General features: G+C 33.2%; 1 protein-coding gene across 1 annotated transcript in view; it reads left to right on the top strand.

Annotated features, from left to right (window-relative positions):
* Nucleotides 1–19,629, top strand: part of LOC143046495 (MAM and LDL-receptor class A domain-containing protein 1-like) — a 139,175-nt gene extending 119,546 nt beyond the window's left edge. Inside the window, exons 38-48 of the mRNA XM_076219652.1 lie at nt 1,051–1,170; nt 1,556–1,656; nt 1,964–2,096; nt 3,732–3,910; nt 4,544–4,622; nt 7,645–7,776; nt 9,143–9,243; nt 12,853–12,985; nt 15,271–15,452; nt 17,877–17,961; nt 19,483–19,629. Coding sequence (XP_076075767.1) covers nt 1,051–1,170; nt 1,556–1,656; nt 1,964–2,096; nt 3,732–3,910; nt 4,544–4,622; nt 7,645–7,776; nt 9,143–9,243; nt 12,853–12,985; nt 15,271–15,452; nt 17,877–17,961; nt 19,483–19,496 — 1,259 coding nt within the window. The 3' untranslated portion in view covers nt 19,497–19,629. The remainder of the gene's footprint in view (nt 1–1,050; nt 1,171–1,555; nt 1,657–1,963; nt 2,097–3,731; nt 3,911–4,543; nt 4,623–7,644; nt 7,777–9,142; nt 9,244–12,852; nt 12,986–15,270; nt 15,453–17,876; nt 17,962–19,482) is intronic.
* The last annotated feature ends 2,181 nt before the right edge of the window (nt 19,630–21,810 follow it).

The following is a 21,810-nucleotide window of genomic DNA, read 5'->3' as shown; positions in this document are numbered from 1 at the left end:
TGGACACAATCTTTATTCTTTTAAAAACTATGGAAAAATAACAAGGATTTTTCAAGATTTTAAAAAATAGCCTTTAAAATTATTGTAATGATATTATAAAAAAAAGAGTGGGGGTAAATTGGATAAAAGAAGTGAATTCGAATATGTGACCTGAAGTAAAAAATACCGGAGTAGGGAATATCCTGTAAATAGTAAAATTTCAACCATGGGAAAATAAACCACTTTATGGTGAGTACTTAAAAGTTTTATATAAAACTGAGAATGGAAATGGGGAATGTGTCAAAGAGACAACAACGTGACCAAAGAGCAGACAACAGCTAAAGACCACCATTGGGTCTTCAATGCTGTGAGAAATGCCGGTATCTGGAGGCATGCTTCAGCTGGCCCCTAAACAAAAATGTATACTAGTTCAGAGATAATGAATGTTATACTCAACTCCAAAATATACACAAGAAACTAAAATTAAAAATCATACAAGACTAATAAAGGCCAGATGCTTCTGGCTTGGAACAGACACAGAAATGTGGCAGGGTTAATGTTAATCTATATATATATTATAGCTTTTAAAACTTACTGTTATAATATTATGTAAGGGTAAATTTTATTGGCACTTTGTGGAAGAAAATAGAGAATTTTTAATATCTGACATTAAGTAAAAAATACCAGAGTAGGGAACATCCGTTAAATACCTCTTACTGGTGAGTGTTATAAAGTTATTATGTTTTCTGGTATGTTTGTCCGTTCATCCGTCTGTTTGTTCGTCCGTTCCTCCGTCTGTTCCTTTGTCTATTCCTCCGTCTGTTCATCCATCTGTTCTGCTTCAGGTTAAACTTTTTGGTCAAGGTTATTTTTTTGATGAAGTTGAAGTTCAATCAACTTGAAATTTAGTACACATGTTCCCTATAAAATGATCTTTCTCATTTTAGTGCCAAATGTTTCACACTAATTCACGGTCCACTGAACATAGAAAATGATAGTGTGAATCGGGCATCTGTGTACTATAGACACATTCTTGTTTTATGTTTAGAAATATCTATATTTTTTTTTCAGTGAGTCCATGTGACTACAGTCCTTGCCAAAATGGTGGATCCTGTTCAGAAACAACAACAGCCATTGGTTATACCTGTTCCTGTCTGGGTGGATTTGTGGGACAAAATTGTAACCAAGTTGGTAAGTCAGAGATGGACTAGAAGTCAATATGAGATATTTGTTAAATAGACAAGCTATCACAAGAAGAAAAGACCCACACAAATCTAGATCAACAAACAGTCTTCATCATTCATCAATTCTCAACTGAAAATACATTTATTTTTTTTAGATTTTTGTAGATTGCATAGAATTTGCAAAACTAAGATGTTGCACTTAAAATTTTGATTACATACTTGAATGTATATTGCGTTTTTAAGATTAAGTTTTTGCTTGTGTGCATCATTATATTTTTGATAGTTGATATATATGATAAACTTCTGATGATGTTCTGTTGTCAGTCACAATTACTTTCATATTCTATTATCTGTCTCAAAGGGCTCACAGTGCTTTGATTTTTTTTTTGCAGATGGCAGAACAGTATCAGAATTTACTTGTGACTTTGAAACAGAAAATAATTGTGTGTTTGAAAATGCTGATGATGATGATTTTCAGTGGACTTATAGATCTGTAAGTGGCTCATGTGAATGACTTAAAAGGGCATTAGCTATTAGATATAAAAAAAAAAACAATGATACGATTTATTTTTTTATCAGTTATTAATGAAAGTGATAAATATAGATTCAATCACTGCAACAAGTGTATTATGATTTTACTCCACTACCCAAAGTTAAATTTTAAAATTAAAGTTGCATTTTAGGCAAAAAAGATAAAATCTCAATAATAAGTGCACGCCATAATTTCTGAATTTACAGTAACTTTTAGTTTTTGTATAGTTTTCACATTTGACTTTTCATATCTTTTGTTTTTTATCAAGGGATCAACCCCTAGTGGTGGTACAGGCCCTTCTAGTGCATATGAAGGCACACAGTACGTCTACACTGAGGCCTCATCTCCACGTGATCTGGGGGACAAAGCTGTTTTGTCCACTGCTAATACTTTGCTTGCAGGTAAAATTTAACATTAAAACTTGAATACTATAAACCAACTTATTTTCGCAGATTAAGATCTTCTACTTTTTGGTTTGTGATTTAATTTTGGGATTTTCAAATTTTTTGAGGTAGATCAATAAGGAACAATCTTTGTTTAACTTTGTTGCACCAATTTATATTTGCGTTGTTTTCTACTGATGAAAGTCGTGATAATAAATTTCTCAAGAAAACAAGTTGGTTAACCGTAATTATTCTATGAGCACAGCTCATATATATTAAATATATATATATACAACTCGTCTAAACATCAACCCAACAATGTTAGATCTGTAAATTTGCTTTCGCAAATTTTTGGTTCTTCCCTAGCCGGGATTCGAACCCATGCTACTGTGATATCGTGACACCAAATCGCCTGCACTGCAGCCGTCCCGCTAGACCACACGACCACCTGGACTCTCAAAAAAAGAGCTTTCGCTGGCCGTGTGTTACCTTTCCTCGTCAGTTTTAATCTAGCGGCGTACTACAGTACATGATATAAAAGGCATGAAGATGTTATTGTTACAGATCAGCTAAATTATCTATAGTAAAGGATCCTACAAATTAAGATATATATATATATATAGACTTTTAAAGCTTGTGATCAGTCAAATGATATTTTATTGTTAATATAAAGATGTGGTATGATTGCCAATAAGACAACTCTCCACAAGAGACCAAATGACACAGAAATTAACAGCTATAGGTGACTGTACGACCTTTAACAATGAGCAAAGCCCATACCTCATAGTCAGCTAATAGGCCAAAAATGACTATGTAAAACAATTCAAAACAAGAAAACTAATGGCTTCATTTGTGTACAAAAACCTGAACTACAGGTCAGACTTGTACAGTCAAAGTCAGATCTGATGAACTACAGGTCAGACTTGTACAGTCAACTTCCGATCTGATGAACTACAGATCAGACTTGTACAGTCAATGTCCGATCTGATGAACTACAGGTCAGACTTGTACAGTCAAAGTCAGATCTGATGAACTACATGTCAGACTTGTACAGTCAACTTCCGATTTGATGAACTACAGGTCAGACTTGTACAGTCAATGTCAGATCTGATAAACTACAGGTCAGACTTGTACAGTCAATGTCAGATCTGATAAACTACAGGTCAGTCTTGTACAGTCAATGTCAGCTCTGATAAACTACAGGTCAGACTTGTACAGTCAACGTCAGATCTGATGAACTTCAGGTCATTTTAAGCTTTTTTGTAGATAGTTAAAACAGACCTCACATTTTGTACAAAAAAACACAAGTAAATGTTTAATATGTAATTGGCGAGATATATAACTTTAAATACTTTCAACTCATTGCCTAAAAATTTACACAATTTTATTATTTTTACTGCAGATACAAGTAGATATTGCTTGCATTTTTTCCTCCATATGTATGGTTTTCCTGGTACCTTTAACACAAATATTATATTTACTGCAGGTACAAGTAGCTATTGCTTGCAGTTTTACCTCCATATGTATGGTACTCCTGGTACCTTTAACACAAATATTATATTTACTACAGGTACAAGTAGCTATTGCTTGCAGTTTTACCTCCATATGTATGGTACTCCTGGTACCTTTAACACTATATTATATTTACTACAGGTACAAGTAGCTATTGCTTGCAGTTTTACCTCCATATGTATGGTACTCCTGGTACCATGGAGGTCAAGTTTGGTAACCGTGGTTCTTCTTCTTCTTCTGTGTGGTCCCAGTCTGATGACCAAGGAAATCAATGGGTCTTCCATCAAGTGGAATTGCCTCCCAGCTTCGCAGATCCAGTGGTATAATTATTTTTCATTGTACTTGTGTAAAATGAAATTTTTTAGTATTTCCCTTTTGTATTAACCTAAAAAAAAACTGGCAAGATCAATAATTTAATTGAAGCTCAAAAAAATCACAAAACATTCCATATAACAAAATTTAGTAATTATTGTGCAGTTTTTATATATGAAAATAATGCAACTGAATGATTATCGAAAAATAAATGAAATACGCATTACATATATATCTTTACAAAGATTTTCCTGAACTAACAATAATCTATTATGCATTTTAGTTCATTTTAAAAAATACAAAATGACAAATGAATTAATTGTCTCATTGGCAATCATACCACATCTTCTTTTTTATATAACACAATAGTTTCTGAATTTACAGTAATAAATCTTAGAAACTGAAAGCTGTGATAGTGAAAGGATTGTTGTATCTAGAAAAAAGATTTCCAATTTTGGTGAAGATATCAAAGACGAGAAAAAAAATGATTAGAATAAAAGTTAACAAAATGGCTAACAGAGAGTTATAAGAATTAAGCATAATGAATTGCACCAAAAAAGGAGAGAAGAGACAATTGTGATAAAAGATCTATTTTTGAATATATGAACCTTCAAATGACATTCAGCAATTTCTATTTTTAGATTTTCTTTGAGGCAATCAGAGGGTCATCATATAAAGGGGATGTAGCCCTTGATTTGGTTAAACTTAGTTTGGGACAATGTAAGTATCAAGTTGATACAGACCTTGATTCAGTTAAACTTAGTTTGGGACAATGTAAGTATCAAGTTGATACAGACCTTGACTCAGTTAAACTTAGTTTGGGACAATGTAAGTATCAAGTTGATATAGACCTTGATTCAGTTAAACTTAGTTATGGACAATGTAAGTATCAAGTTGATATAGACCTTGATTCAGTTAAACTTAGTTTGGGACAATGTAAGTATCAAGCTAATACAGACCTTGACTCAATTAAACTTAGTTAGGGACAATGTAAGTATCAAGTTGATATAGACCTTGATTCAGTTAAACTTAGTTAGGAACAATGTAAGTATCAAGCTAATACAGACCTTGACTCAGTTAAACTTAGTTAGGGACAATGTAAGTATCAAGCTAATATAGACCTTGATTCAGTTAAACTTAGTTTGGAACAATGTAAGTATCAAGTTGATATAGACCTTGATTCAGTTAAACTTAGTTTGGGACAATGTAAGTATCAAGTTGATACAGACCTTGATTCAGTTAAACTTAGTTTGGGACAATGTAAGTATCAAGCTAATATAGACCTTGACTCAGTTAAACTTAGTTAGGGACAATGTAAGTATCAAGCTAATATAGACCTTGACTCAGTTAAACTTAGTTTGGGGCAGTGTAAGTATCAAGCTAATATAGACCTTGATTCAGTTAAACTTAGTTTGGAACAATGTAAGTATCATGTTGATATAGACCTTGATTCAGTTAAACTAAGTTTGGGACAATGTAAGTATCAAGTTGATATAGACCTTGATTCAGTTAAACTTAGTTTGGGACAATGTTAGTATCAAGTTGATACAGACTTGATTCAGTTAAACTTAGTTTGGGACAATGTAAGTATCAAGTTGATATAGACCTTGATTCAGTTAAACTTAGTTTGGGACAATGTAAGTATCAAGTTGATATAGACCTTGATTCAGTTAAACTTAGTTTGGGGCAATGTTAGTATCAAGTTGATACAGACCTTGACTCAGTAATACTTAGTTTTGGACAATGTAAGTAACAAGTTGATATAGACCTTGATTCAGTTAAACTTAGTTTGGGACAATGCAAGTATCATGTTAATATAGACCTTGATTCAGTTAAACTTAGTTTGGGACAATGTAAGTATCAAGTTGATATAGACCTTGATTCAGTTAAACTAAGTTAGGGACAATGTAAGTATCAAGTTGATACAGACCTTGATTCAGTTAAACTTAGTTTGGGACAATGTAAGTATCCAGTTGATATAGACCTTGATTCAGTTAAACTTAGTTAGGGACAATGTAAGTATCAAGCTGATATAGACCTTGATTCAGTTAAACTTAGTTTGGGACAATGTAAGTATCAAGCTAATATAGACCTTGATCCAGTTAAACTAAGTTTGGGACAATGTAAGTATCAAGTTGATATAGACCTTGATTCAGTTAAACTTAGTTTGGGACAATGTAAGTATCAAGTTGATACAGACCTTGATTCAGTTAAACTTAGTTTGGGACAATGTAAGTATCAAGCTTATATAGACCTTGACTCAGTTAAACTTAGTTAGGTACAATGTAAGTATCAAGCTAATATAGACCTTGATTCAGTTAAACTTAGTTTGGGACAATGTAAGTATCAAGTTGATATAGACCTTGATTCAATTAAACTTAGTTTGGGACAATGTAAGTATCAAGTTGATATAGACCTTGATTCAGTTAAACTTAGTTTGGGACAATGTAAGTATCAAGTTGATACAGACTTGATTCAGTTCAACTTAGTTTGGGACAATGTAAGTATCAAGTTGATATAGACCTTGATTCAGTTAAACTTAGTTAGGGACAATGTAAGTATCAAGCTAATATAGACCTTGATTCAGTTAAACTAAGTTTGGGACAATGTAAGTATCAAGTTGATATAGACCTTGATTCAGTCAAACTTAGCTTGGGATAATGTAAGTATCAAGCTAATATAGACCTTGATTCAGTCAAACTTAGCTTGGGACAATGTAAGTATCAAGTTGATACAGACCTTGACTCAGTTAAACTTAGTATAGGACAATGTAAGAATCAAGTTGATACAGACCTTGATTTAGTTAAACTAAGTTTGGGGCAATGTAAGTATCAAGTTGATATAGACCTTGATTCAGTTAAACTTAGTTAGGGACAATGTAAGTATCAAGCTGATATAGACAACTATGATATTTAGAGAGAAACATCGTATCTTCATTATGCCTTGTAAGATTTAGATTATGATAGATAAACAGACACAATTCAGTGTTTAGATTCGTTGACAAATGTGAAGCAAACAGCATTTCATCAATTGGATTGTTGAATAATTTTCTCGAACAGTACTAAAATCTGCTTAAATTTTGGAAATGCACACTTTATTAGCTATAGAAGTCTCCTATGAAAAGAAAAGTGGGAGTTAAGGGGCAAACTAATTTACCGTGTATTGTAGGAAAAAACCAAGGAAGTCAGAACATCTGACAAAAATTCTAAAATCTGACCTGAGTACTTTCTTAAGCACTTTGATATTTGAATATTTTTTATCAAACAGTACGTCAGCACTTTGATATTTGAACAATTTTATCAAACAGTACGTCAGCACTTTGATATTTGAACAGTTTTTATCAAACAGTAGGACAGCACTTTGATATTTGAACAATTCTTATCAAACAGTAAGTTAACACTTTGATATTTGAACATATTCTATCAAACAGTAAGTTAACACTTTGATATTTGAACAATTTTTATCAAACAGTAAGTTAACATTTTGATATTTGAACATATTCTATCAAACAGTAAGTTAACACTTTGATATTTGAACATATTCTATCAAACAGTAAGTTAACACTTTTATATTTGAACATATTCTATCAAACAGTAAGTTAACACTTTGATATTTGAACATATTCTATCAAACAGTATGACAGCACTTTGATATTTGAACAATTCTTATCAAACAGTAGGACAGCACTTTGATATTTGAACATATTCTATCAAACAGTACGTTAACACTTTGATTATTTCAGGTGCCTCTGGACCGTCTGCCTGTGCTACAAACCCTTGTAACAATAGTGGTAGCTGTAATGAGGATGGCAGTTCTGCTGGTTATTATTGTAATTGTATGACAGGCTGGTCAGGAGATAACTGTGATGTTCAAGGTTAGTATTCATAATTAAAATTAAGGTGGGTGGGATTTTTCTAACATGTCCCTTCCTTTTACATTTTGTTTGTATGTGCCTGATTTGTTTTTTTGGTTCATTTTATTTTGTAAAATAATTAGTTTTCTGGTTTTAATCATTTTACATTTGTGATTTTGGGGCCTTTTATAGCTAACAATATGGTAATGGCTTTGCTCATGGTTGAAAGGTGTGACTTATAGCTGTTAGTGTCTGTCATTTGGTCTATGGTATCATTGACAACCATACCACAATGGACTCATTATAGATACCAGGATTATAGTATTTGTGCAAATGACGGCCTTTCCTCTACAAAAGATTCATCAGTGACGATCAAATCAAAAAGTTAAAAAGGCCAAATAAAGTACAAAGTTGGAAATTATTGAGGACTAAAATTTGGATTGTACAAACCTCAATCATTATTTTGTAGCATCATTAATGGTAGAAGGTTTGATTTTGTACGATTTTGGCCTGAAAACTTCCAACAACATGGCAGCATGTAATATATCGGATATGTTCCTTACGTCGTAACTACAATCCCCTTCCCTTTCATGAATGTGACCTACCGAATTAGACTATTTACCGGATTTGTAATCACATAAGCAACACGACGGGTGCCACATGTGAAGCAGGATCTGCTTACCCTTCCGGAGCACCTGAGATCACCCCTAGTTTTTGGTGGGGTTCGTGTTGTTTATTCTTTAGTTTTCTATGTTGTGTCATGTGTACTATTGTTTTTCTGTTTGTCTTTTTCATTTTTAGCCATGGCGTTGACAGTTTAATTTAGATTTATGAGTTTGACTGTCCCTTTGGTATCTTTCGTCCCTTTTTTATGTAATCTGTTCCTGTTTTCATTCTCTTCAGTATTTTTCATTTAACATCATAAAGGAGCATACATTTACCAACAAATGTGAATATGAGGAGCATATGATTATCTGTAAATACCTAAAAGTATGAAGATAAATAAAACAAACAAGCACTTGTTAAAAAACAAAGAAATGCTAATAGATATTCAGTTTCATTTTCTTATTACCAGTGGCGTAAACAATTGAATAGTTATAGCTATTTCAGGTGAATAAACACTCTAGTATAGTCTGTAACTGTTTGAGATTTGAGTTATTAAAAGAAAATACAAAGTAGATCAACATTCATTTCTTAGTTATGTATTTAAATGTTTCAAAACCAAAGTCTTTCAAATCATTTGTCTATTGGTCATTAGGATGTTGTTCCAACAAATATTTCCTTCCCGCATGTTTTGGGTACAGAAGTTCTGTATATTTTGGGGGAGAATGATAACTCGACAATTTTTTACAATTTTTTAAAAAGATCTTTATATTGTGTTTTACAGATGTATCTGGTAATTCCTACAGCTGTGGATTTGAGACAGATGGTGCAACATGTATTTTCAAGGATACAACTAATGATGAATTTGATTGGACACGACGTACTGTAAGCTCTTCCTAATTCTACAAAAAAGCTTTAATTATAATTGATACTGTTATCTGACATTCTAGTATTTTCTTTTGAAGAAATTATGTACATAATAGGGAAATGTGCTTTTTAAAAACGAAAGTAAAACTTTTGACAATATTATTTTGCACAAATAAAGAGTCTAAGGCAGATTTTAGTACGCTAATGTTGCAGATCTAGACTATGAAAGATGCCCTGTCAATTTAACAGTTTATCAAAATGAAGTTCAATATTGTTATATGATGGCCAACTGGTTACTATGGTCCATAATTGCCTTTTGTTACTAAACCTTAAGGGATTAAAATCATTATGAGACATAAAATGGTTGGCTGGCTCAATTAATTTTTGGAAGCCCTTGTTACGTCTCCTTTTTAAAATTTATTAGAGACCCATTGATTGCCTTAAGCTGTTATCTGCTCTTTGGTCAGATTCTTTTCTCTTTGACACATTCCCATTTTTGTAAAGCCTTTGACTTTTGTCAAAAAAGTGAGCCATAACTATCCTACATTCCGTCGGCGTCATCGGTGGCTGTGGTGTCCACAAATGTTCACTCTGTGGTTAAAGTTTTTGAAATTTTAATAACTTTCTTAAAATAACCTGGATTTCTTCCAAACTTGAACAGCTCCCTTACTGAAAATATCAGACTCATGCAAACATTTGCTGCAAGTCTGCTGCGAACTTGCTGCGAACTTGCAGCGCACATAGATTCCGTGTTTGCGGCGTGTTTGTTGCAAATACGCTGCAGGTCTACTGCAAACAATTTACCATGCAAATGAGTGTTTGCCGCAGACCTGCTGCAAACATTTATATGCAAATGAGTGTTTGCTGCAGACCTGCTGCAAATGAGTGTTTGCTGCAGACCTGCTGCAAACATATTTATGCAAATTAATCTTTCTCCTGCCTGTTTGCTGCAGATCTGCTGCAAACATTTATATGCAAATGAGTGTTTGCCGCAGACCTGCTGCAAACATATTTATGCAAATTAATCTTTCTCCTGCGTGTTTGCTGCAGACCTGCTGCAAACATTTTTATTCAAATCAATCTGTTATACAATTAACCAATGTCATGTTGTGTACACATCATTTTATCAATATTACACAGCAAATTCTTAAAAAGTTACATTTGTACATCCATCCATTCATAAAATAATTCAATTACTTTATCATTTGAAAAATTATCATAGCACAAGTTTATACCTTTTAACATGTTTAATAAGTTAAATTAATTCCAAGTACGTTCTCAAATGAATTACATGCATGAATCTAAAGTTAAACAGATTTATTTGAAATTTTCTACAGCTACAGCTAATACGGCGGCGGCTATAGTTAAACAAAAATTGTCACAAAATTCAATTAGACTTACATATATTTTGTAAGTTATAATCTCTAAGCATATGAGGGAGTACTGTATATTGCATGGTTATACATATTTGAAAATGTATTTTAAACCTCATGCAGATATCTGTGGAGGGAATGAATTTCATAAGTTAACTTTCTACGATGAATATTTACTTACAAATAATGTCTTTAAAAGCTAATCTGTTAATTGCCAAACTATAATGCCTCCCTGAACACTAATATATATCATGACACAAACATCACCAACATTTTCAAATTTCAAATCTTTATCTTCCAGGAAGTTACCAATAGGCATGCTCAGTCGTTTTATGTAGTTTCTTGCAATGGTATTGCAAACATATACAATTGTCAAAGATTCCTGCAATCTAGCTGCGAACATCCCTTATATTCTTGTTTTTCCTGCAACCTTACTGCAAACATATTTGTTTCTGCAACCTTGCCGCAAGCTTGCAACAAAAAGCTGCAATGTTTGCAGGAGGTTTGCAGCTAGCTGCGAACATCTGCAAACATTATTCAAAGGGTTCCTGCAAGCATTTTGTTTGCAGCAGACCTGCAGCAAGTTTGCAGCAGATCTGCTGCAAACATTTCAGTTCTGTAAGGGAGAAGCTTGTTTATGATCATAATATAGTATCCAGAGGGAAAATTTGTAAAAAAAACAATTCCTGTTTTTCCTTATTTTACTTATAAACAGACTTAGTTTTTCCACCAAGAAACATATTCACTCTGTGGTAAAAGTTTTGAAATTTTTAAAATAAATTTCTTAAACTATCCTGGATTTGTTCCAAACTTGGACAAAAGCTTGTTTATGATCAAAAGCTAGTATCTAAAAGGGAATTTGGTTAAAATTTTGTACCTGTTTTTTTTCATATTTTACTTATAAATGGACTTTTTTTTTCAGTTAACCAGTGCCGTAACTACCTATGAGGCAGGAGAGGCAACTGCCTCCCCTGAATTTTCTACACCAAATTCTTTTTTTGAAGTAATAAAATGATATATTTAAATTATGTACACGGAGAACTTGAATTTATATTATAAACAACACAAGTTTACAGTTTTACCATAGTTTTAACAGTGATATCATGATATGTGATATATGTCATTTTCCGGACTTTTGATCGACAGTGAAACGTTTCAGTATTATTATTTTTTTCAGCTGTTGGAATATTTTTTTAACGTCTCCCGATCGTACGAGAACAACAATGTCATTATGGTCAATGCCTTAGTAGTTTCAAACTCTCATTCGTTGTAGCAGGGACTTTCTTTACTAAGTATATACTAGTATAGAAATATTATCTGGTTGTTAAGTTATATACATGTCTGTTCAGCTTTCAACAATATTGAACTTCAAGGTCCTCGATAAAAAGAATATCTTGCGTTCTATGATCTTGCTTTATATGTTTTTTCTAACAATGATTTTCTATGATTTCTAACAAAATAATCTTTAAATACAGATAATAATTGTTTGCATAAAAATTGCTTCCAGGATCTAGCAATACTGATTGAAATCGAAGGAAAATGGGTCATTTTTAGCCACTGATTTTATTGAGAGAAAACCAAAAAAATCCGATGTATTTAATGTTAATAATAATAGGCCAAAGTACGGCCTTCAGGACGGAGCCTACGCTCACCCCGAACAGCAACCTCAGCTTGTTTTTGCATAAAAATTGCTTCAAGTTTCAAGCAATACTGATGTTTCCTAAAGTAATGAAAAAGGGTCATTTTTAGCCATTTTATTACTGAGAGAAAAAAATCGGTGGGGGGCTGCGCCCCAAACCCCCTAATCTTAAGGGCCTCAATCGGCGGCCTCCAAACCCCTGCCTCCCCTGAATTCAAACCCTAGTTACGGCCCTTTTAACATTACATACAGTCTGCAATTAAAGTTTTTTAAACATTTATTAGATTCATAAACTATCCTGGATTTTTACCAAACTTGGACTTAAGTACATTCAAAAGATAGTATTGAGAGGAATATTTTTATTAATTTTTTTTTTTCATTTACGTTGAGCCTGCGATTAACAGCAAAAGTAGGCGGAACCCTTACAAATTTTTATTCTCAATTTTATAGATTTTAAAATATTTGTGAATTTATTAATGGGATTTTTAAAGAATGAACAAAAGTGCTAGTTAAATAATTGTGACTGTTCTGGAGAGCTACATACAGATAATTCAACACATATAATGTATCAAGTGTTTTTTGTAACTGATGTTACGGACTTCAATAATTTTGTAGAAATCCACCCCAAGTAGTTCAACAGGACCAAGTGGTGCAGCCACAGGAGATTACTACATGTACATAGAGACGTCCTCTCCAAGAGTTATTGGTGATACAGCTGTTCTCTCAACTCAAGATACTAACTTACCTGGTACGATTCTTTATCTTTCTTTTTTGAAAATTAGAACAAATTGTTATTTTGATGCAGAGATTTCTCGGTCCTTATCCTGGTCTCATTAAATATTACAGCAAAATGCATTTAGTGTGTATGTAAAGATAACAATGTTTGTTAAGCTTGCCTGCTGAACTGTGAAGTCATTATTAAGTTAGGTATACTTCCCTCCTTTCGTAGTAGTGTAGTCCTACAGTCAGATAGATTGGTTATCTAGTTTACTCTTACAGGAGGGTAGTATACCTAAGCAAGCTAATCAAACATTGTAACATTTACCTTCTTTTTGCTGTAATGTTATTTAAAAAGTTGGAAATTGTTAGCTATTTTAAGCATGAAACGTGAGTTATTAAATTATGATATATCCATAAAGGCAACAGTAGTATACCGCTGTTCAAAATCATAAATCCATGGACAAAAAAACAAAATCGGGGTAACAGACTAAAACTGAGGGAAACGCATAAATATAAGAGGAGAACAACGACACAACACTACAATGTAACTAACACACACAGAAACGGACCAAGCATCAGACAAAATCCCACGAGAATAACAAATATAACATCAAAACCAAATACATGAATTTGGGATAGACAAGTACCGTGACACGTCTTATCGCAATGTCAATTTACACTCAAAGATAAGAGAAAACAAACGACACAACGTTAAATAGTAACACACACAGAAAAGAACTATAATATAACAATGGCCATATTCCTGATTTGGTACAGGACATTTTTAAAGGAAAAAATGGTGGGTTGAACCTGGTTTTGTGGCATGCCAAACCTCGCACTTTAATGGCAATGTTAAATATAACATAGAAATGACAACATAATATTACAGGACTACATAACTTTTATATATAAAAAAGAAGTGGTATGATTGCCAATAACACAACTCTCTACAAGAAATCAAATGACATTTAGAAATTAACAACTATAGGTCACTGTATGGCCTTCAACAATGAGCAAAGCCCATACTGCATAATCAGCTATAAAAGCCCCAGAAATAACAAATAGTATCTTTTTATTCATTTTTGTCGAGCCTTCGAAAAAGCGAGACTAAGCGATCCTACATTCCGGCGGCGGCGGCCACAAATATTCACTCTGTGGTTAAAGTTTTTGAAATTTTAATAACTTTCTTTAAACTATACTGGATTTCTACCAAACTTGGACAAAAGCTTGTTTATGATCATAAGATAGTATCCAGAAGTAAATTTTGTAAAATAATAAATCCATTTTTTCCATATATTACTTTTAAATGGACTTAGTTTTTCTGCGGGGAAACATTACATTCACTCTGTGGTTAAAGTTTTTAAAATTTTAATAACTTTCTTAAACTATCCTGGGTTTGTACCAAACTTGGACAGAAGCTTAATTATGATCATAAAATAGTATCCAGAAGTAAATTTTGTAAAATAATAAATCCGTATTTTACTTTTAAATGGACTTAGATTTTCTTCCAGTTAACCATAAATAAATGTACAGTCTGCAGTTAAACATTAATTAGATTCATAAACTATCCTGGATTTTAACCAAACTTAGACAGAAGCTTCTTACAATCAGAAGATTGTATCAAGAGGAATATTTGTATTGAGTTTTTTCCTCATTTTTGTTGAGCCTGCGATTTACAGCAAAAGTAGGCAAGACACTGGGTTCCCCGGAACCCTTACAAATTTTTCTTTTGATTGTACAATATTTGTGAAAAAGACTTGATACTCGAATATATATCAGGCAATGATGTCAAGTATATGCAGCAGCAATATAATGTGTTTCTGTCCTTTCGCACCAATTTATCAATTTAAGGTATGCAAGCGGATTAGATTGAAGACTGTACCCTGACCTATAATGGTTTACTTTTATAATTGTGACTTAAATGAAGAGTTGTCTCATTGGTACTCATACCACATCTTTCTTCATCTATATGCAACTTCATTCATACATAGGAACAACTATCATAAAGTTTTGTACACATATAGGTAGCCCCTGTACAGTAGCTCCCATACAGAATATTGTTAATCCACTTGCTTCTTTGTAGCCCCCATACAGAATATTGTTAATCCACTTGCTTCTTTGTAGCCCCCATACAGAATATTGTTAATCCACTTGCTTCTTTGTAGCCCCCATACAAAATATTGTTAATCCACTTGCTTCTTTGTAGCTCCTGTACAGTATATTGTTAATCCTCTTGCTTCCCCCGTACAGTATATTGATAATCCCCTCATTCTTTGTAACCTTCTCACGGTTGACTGATTTTAACTATTTCAGCTGGTAGTTGGTGTCTCACCTTCCAGTATCATATGAAGGGATCAAGCACGGGATCATTGGAAGTATTTGCTGGGGATAGATCATCTTCTCTGACGAGTATCTGGACAAAATCAGGAGAGCAATCTGATCCAGACCTATGGAAAACTGCTATTATAGATATACCACAACAAAGAAATCCTGTTGTAAGTGTGATGTATTATAATGCAACTTTGTTTGTAACATTCATTTTGATTGGATAATGTCACCAATTTTCATGGCATCAATTCACAAATGTACGATCAAGCACAGACGATGTAAATGACAGATTTTAAATGTATAATTTGACCTTTTATTTTGTCAGTTTTATTAGACTGGAGATAACAATATTGTAATTTAAGCTTCGACAGCATCAATTGGTGATTTGATGGTCGCAAATACCTGTTAACTGGCTCTTCCAAAGCATTACCAGTAAACCTGATGCCGATGGAGCTTAAACAACTATACAGTTATCTCCTAAGTAATAGATAGACATATCATAATTTGATAAGCCAGTTCTGTGTCTTATTCCACAAAAATGTTTTAACATTGAACATTATCGTAAGTTACAATCAATGTTTTTGAGCCGGTGACTTTTGTTGCAAAAGCGATACATAGCGATCCTACATTTTGTTGTCGTCAGACGTCCACAAATATCCTCTCTGTGGTTAAAGTTTTTCAAATCTTAATTACTTTCTTAAACTGTCTTGGATTTCCACCAGACTTGGACAGAACTTGTCAGAAGTTTGTTTATGATAAGATAGTATCATAAATAATGTATCTGGTATAAAAATATGTCAGATGAATTGCCTGCCATCCAAGATAGCCGACATGGCTTACAATAGAACATGGGGGATAAAATGCAAGTTTGTTTACTATTTTGAAGACAGTAAAAAATAGAGACAATCTGATAAGGACAAAAATATTCTGAATCTAGAGCTATACCAATTGTCATATATGTCAAAACTGTTTGATGACTTCTTTTAGGAGTTATTTCCCTTAAGTTACAATATTTACTATTTTTTGCCTTTTTGCCTTTTAATAGATATAGATAATAGAAAGAGATAAACTTTTAATTGAAAAAAGTCATCAGCAATTAAGACAAGTTCTACAGATAAGTCTGTGTGGTAAAAATTGTCAGTTGACTCCATAAAAGCGTTAAAGGTTGCACTTTGTAAATACAGCTGTTTCTCAAACCACGCCTCTTTTGGGGAGATTTAGAATATTCATAGAAAATTAATTTTGTTTACATACTGGTTCTTAGTTCTGATCTGTAGGTTGCATCTCATAGAGACATAACTTGGGAAAGTTCCCAGAAAATATACATGTGAATATTGTTTATATTGAAATTTATGGTAACCCTACAGTCGAGGTAGGGATAGTTAAGAAATTTAGTGTTAGTTGAAACTCTTAGAAGTTCGGGGCATATAAACGTTGAAAATATGCAACACAGCCCTATATTTTGACCTTTGAAAAATAAGTAGTGCATATGAACTTTCCATTCTAGGATATGATTTTTTTCAGAACTTCATAGTAAAAGTGGTATAGTTTTAGCCGTAAAGGGAGTTCCTATGGGAAAATGCTTTGTCAATATTTACAGAAATGCAACCTATAGCCTTTTGATGACATTTTTACTAATATTTTGAGTTTTTGCCATATCACTATCTTAAAAATTTAACATCAATAAATAAAAATTAAAACAAGCAAAATTTATCAACAAGACAAGATCTACAATTAAAACAATAAAGAGGAAATGGTCCTACAACTCCTTATTGGAGTTATAGCCCTTTAATGACAATTTTTACCTTTTTTTTTTTGTGTTTTGCCTTGCATCATAAAATTATAAGAGATATTAAAAATAGCAAGACAAAATCTACTAACAAGTCAAATTCAGCCTTTATAGTTACAGACTATCAGTCATTTATATGTAGGAGTGATTGCCCTTAAATGAGCATTTATTTTACCCTCTTTTATGTTTATAGCAAAAACGATAAAAAAAAAATTGAGAGAAACTGAACAGACTGAATAATTAGCAATACAAAGTTAACAAAATCATGAAAATGGAGATTTTTGTCATAAATTTTAGTCTATTCTACAATGTGGAAAGTGTACTTTGTTGAATATGCACATATACCAAAGCGAGTAACACAGGCTCTTTAGAATCTCTAGTTAACATTGCAATCTGTTCCATCCATTCCATCTGTTTGTCCATCTTCCAGATTAGGATACATTGTTTGTCTGGCTATCTCCTCCTACAGTTTTTGGAGGTGCACCTTTAATATTTATTAGGATGTTCATACACATAATAAAGGTGTACTTGGCCACAGAATTATGATTCTTTGTTTAATTTATGATTTCCTTTGGTCAGGCATCTAGAAACATTGCAAAAATTTCTTGGATTCTTTGGTACATTGATACAGTGATATTTCTTGGTTCATTGATATTTTCATAAAATGGGTTCAAATGAACCTTGGTAAAACAAACATCAAATTCTCTCACACAATGATATCACACACTTAAAAAAATCTTTAAAGCCATAAATTTTAACTAGTATTTTTGCATATTTTAGATATTTATCTTTTTTTCTTCAGATCACGATAGATGGAATCAGAGGTAGTTCATATAGAGGGGACATTGCTATTGATGATATCGCCCTCAATACTGGTACATGTGCTAGTAAGTATTGCCTCATTTTTAGCTCACCTTGCCTGAAGGGCCAAGTGAGCTATTCTCATCACTTGGCGTCTGGCGTCCGTCGTCTTCGTCATTAACTTTTTACATTTTGAACTTCTTCTAGAGAACCACTGAATGGAATGGAACCAAACATGGACATGAATGTTTCTTATGAGGTGCTGACCAAGTGTTGTTACTTTGTAGCCGATCCATAATCCAAGATGGCCGCCAGCAGGGGACTTAGTTTAACACAGGACCTTATGGGAAATACATACAAATGTTTTCTTTTAGAGAACCACTAAAAGAAATGAAACCAAACATAGCATGAATGTTCCTTATGAGGTGCTGACCAAGTGTTGTTACTTTGTAGCCGATCCATCATCCAAGATGGCCGCCAGATGGTGACTTAGTTTAACATAGGACCCTATGGGAAATGCATACAAATGACTTCTTTTAGAGAACCACTGAATGGAATGAAACCAAACATGGCATGAATGTTTCTTATGAGGTGCTGACCAAGTGTTACTTTGTAGCCAATCCATCATCCAAGATGGCTGCCAGCGGGGGACTTAGTTTAACACAGGACCAATCCATCATTCAAGATGGCCACCAGCAGGGGACTTAGTTTAACACAGGACCGATCCATCATCCAAGATGGCAGCCAGCGGGGGACTTAGTTTAACACAGGACCTTATGGGAAATACATACAAATGTTTTTTTAGCTCACCTGGCCCAATGTGCCTAGTGAACTTTTCTCATCACGTCAATCATCATCCATTGTTTCAGTTAACTTTTACAAAAAGTGGGCCAATATTATAAACCAAAGTTGGCCACAATCACCATTGGAGTATCTAGATTAAAAAATGAGTCCAATGACAACCTGTATAAATGTTTATCAAGTGATGATCTATCTGCTCTAAAATTTTCAGACAAATCAGATAAGGCATTGTTAGGTTGCTGCCCCTGAATTAGTCATTTTAAGGAAAATTTGCAGTTTTTGGTTTTTATCTTTAATATTATTAGAGATATTGTAAAATGTAAACAGCAATAATGTTCAGCAAAGTCAGGTCTACAAATAAGTCAACATGACCAAAATTGTCAATTGATCCCTTAAGGAGTTATTGCCCTTTAAATTCAATTTTTAATAATTTTGTAAATAATGGTAATCTTTTACAAAATGTTCCCTGAAACTACTAAGACAATTTAATCTAACTTTTTAGCCACAATCATCATAAGGGTATCTATTTAAAAAAATGTTTTCTGTGACCTGGCCTGCTAACTAACATGGCCAACATAGCTAAAAATAGAACATATGAGTAATATGCAGGTTTTGGCTTATATCTCTGAAACTAATGCATTATTTCATGCATCAATTGTAAACAAAAATATCAGGTGAGCGACACAGGCTCTTTGGAGCCTCTAGTCTTTCTTCCTAGGGTATAAATATACACAATGTATGTCAAATAACAACAATTCTCAATAACTAAAGGGAAATTGAATAAACTCTTTTTTTCTCTTTTTTAGGTGCTGGAAAGTAAAGAGAAACATACTAACTCTACAATCATCACTATGATGGTGTGATATTTACACTTATAACATTCATGTGATATTAACAGTTACTAGTACCATAATGTGTCAGAAATTTTTAAATATAATAGAAATATGTTAAAATGCCATTTATTTTTATTAGTTCCCCAAAGGAGCAGTATGAGCTTTGCCATTACTTTGTATCCTTTGTCTCTTTAAAAATGGTGAAAGATATCAAAGGAAGACTTGAAATCATAAGTTTAAAAAAAAAACTGACCATGTCATGGCAAAAAAATGACTGCACAACACAAAAACTACCAAAATTCAGGGATGATTGAAGGTGTTATGTAATGGTAAACAGATCCTGCTTGACATTTGGCACCCATCATGTAGCTCATATAAGAACAAATCCAGTCATTCTTGAAAACAAAGATGGAATTGCTTTGAAATGGTGGTGTCTGTAAAAAGTCCACCAACTCATGGTAGTGTCTGTAAAACGATCAACCAACTCATGGTGGTGTCTGTAAAAAAGTCAACCAACTCATGGTGGTGTCTGTAAAAAGGTCAACCAACTCATGGTGGTGTCTGTAAAAAGTCAACCAACTCATGGTGGTGTCTGTAAAAAGGTCAACCAACTCATGGTGGTGTCTGTAAAAAGGTTAACCAACTCATGGTGGTGTCTGTTAAAAGTCAACCAACTCATGGTGGTGTCTGTAAAAAGGTCAACCAACTCATGGTGGTGTCTTCAGAAAGGTCAACCAACTCATTGTGGTGTCTGCAGAAAGGTCGCCCAACTCATTGTAGTGTCTGTAAAAAGGTCAACCAACTCATGGTGGTGTCTGTAAAAAGTCATCCAACTCATGGTGGTGTCTGTGAAAAGGTCAACCAACTCATGGTGGTGATTGATGATATCAATGATAGGATTTCAACTTCCCCACTATCAACTCTTGTCTTATGTTTTCTCTCAATCTATTTGTGAATTTCAAACAGTGGTATACTACTGTTGCCTTTATTTATGACCAGCAACTCTCAAACAAGGAAATCATGATAGGAAATGCAAGACCTGACATATTGTATCAACTGAGGGATATAGAATCCACAAGCAGGTGCTGCTGAAATGTTTCTATAAAAAAGGAAAGTTACAATTAGAAACCTGAAGTTATCTCTTCTGTCACAAAGTTTAGTTCTGAACCCATTTTCTAGATTTAAGACGATATATCAAACATACTGGTTACCAATTCAACACTTTAATTAGATCATTGCATAATGTTTTTATTGGTATTGATATTGATTTTGTTATCAGTATATTAAAAGCAAACTAAATATTATTGTTATACCGGTATACATATACACATTTATGTATCTGTAATGTGTAGATACCTTTATCTTGGCATTGCACAAGGTCATGTTTTTATCTGACTGTTTATGACGTCTTTACACTAAATCGATTGGATGTTTGATGTGTACTGATTGATAATTAAGTCTTAGATGCATGATTTTTTTTTTTGGGATGTACAAGAACCCGGTTACATCCACTTGTATTTGTATTATTTGTATTTTTATCCATCTGAAGAGTTAAGCCTGGTGAACCAATTCAAACCAAACTTAAGCTGAATGATCCATAGGGTATCTAGAATAAAAGTTTTGTTTTATTTTCATTTTTGTCAAAAATCATGGCTACCATGGCTACAAATAGAATATAGGTGTAAAATGCAGTTTTTGGCTTATATCTCAAAAACCAATGCCTTTAGAGCAAATCTGACACAACGTAAATGTGTTTTTTATCAGCCCTGAAATTTTAAGATGAATCTTATAACCCATTGTTGGGTTGCTGCCACTTAATTTGTAATTTTAAAGAAATGTTGCAGTCTTTAGTTAATATCTTGAATATTGTTAATGACAAAGATAAACTGTAAACAGCAAAAATGTTCAGCAAAGTAAGATCTACAAATAAGTCGCATATAACCAAAATTGTCAATTGACCCCATAAGGAGTAATTGAATTATTGATCAATATCAGAAATACCATGGTTTCCAATTGCCATAGCAGGAACAGCCAAAAGTGCAAACCAAATCTTTGTATCTATGGAAGAAATTTGTTAAGGTTTTTAGTAGTTTTGATAACGAAATACTTGACATAACAATTTGCCAGCAATACATAGATTACGCTCATTGAAATCCGAAATGTACCTGCCAACATTGGCATAGCGAATGAAGCATAGTGATATACAAACGCTATAACACAGTGACAAGGAAACATATCACCTCCCAAAAAAAGGAAAATTAACAATAGGGAAAGAAAACAAGTCCCTTTTATAGAGTTTTT

This window comes from Mytilus galloprovincialis, chromosome 9 (assembly GCF_965363235.1).
Source record: "Mytilus galloprovincialis chromosome 9, xbMytGall1.hap1.1, whole genome shotgun sequence".
Classification (NCBI taxonomy): Eukaryota; Metazoa; Mollusca; class Bivalvia; order Mytilida; family Mytilidae; genus Mytilus; species Mytilus galloprovincialis.
The sequence above is the reverse complement of the archived record's forward strand: the minus strand, read 5'-3'. Positions and strand labels throughout refer to the sequence as shown.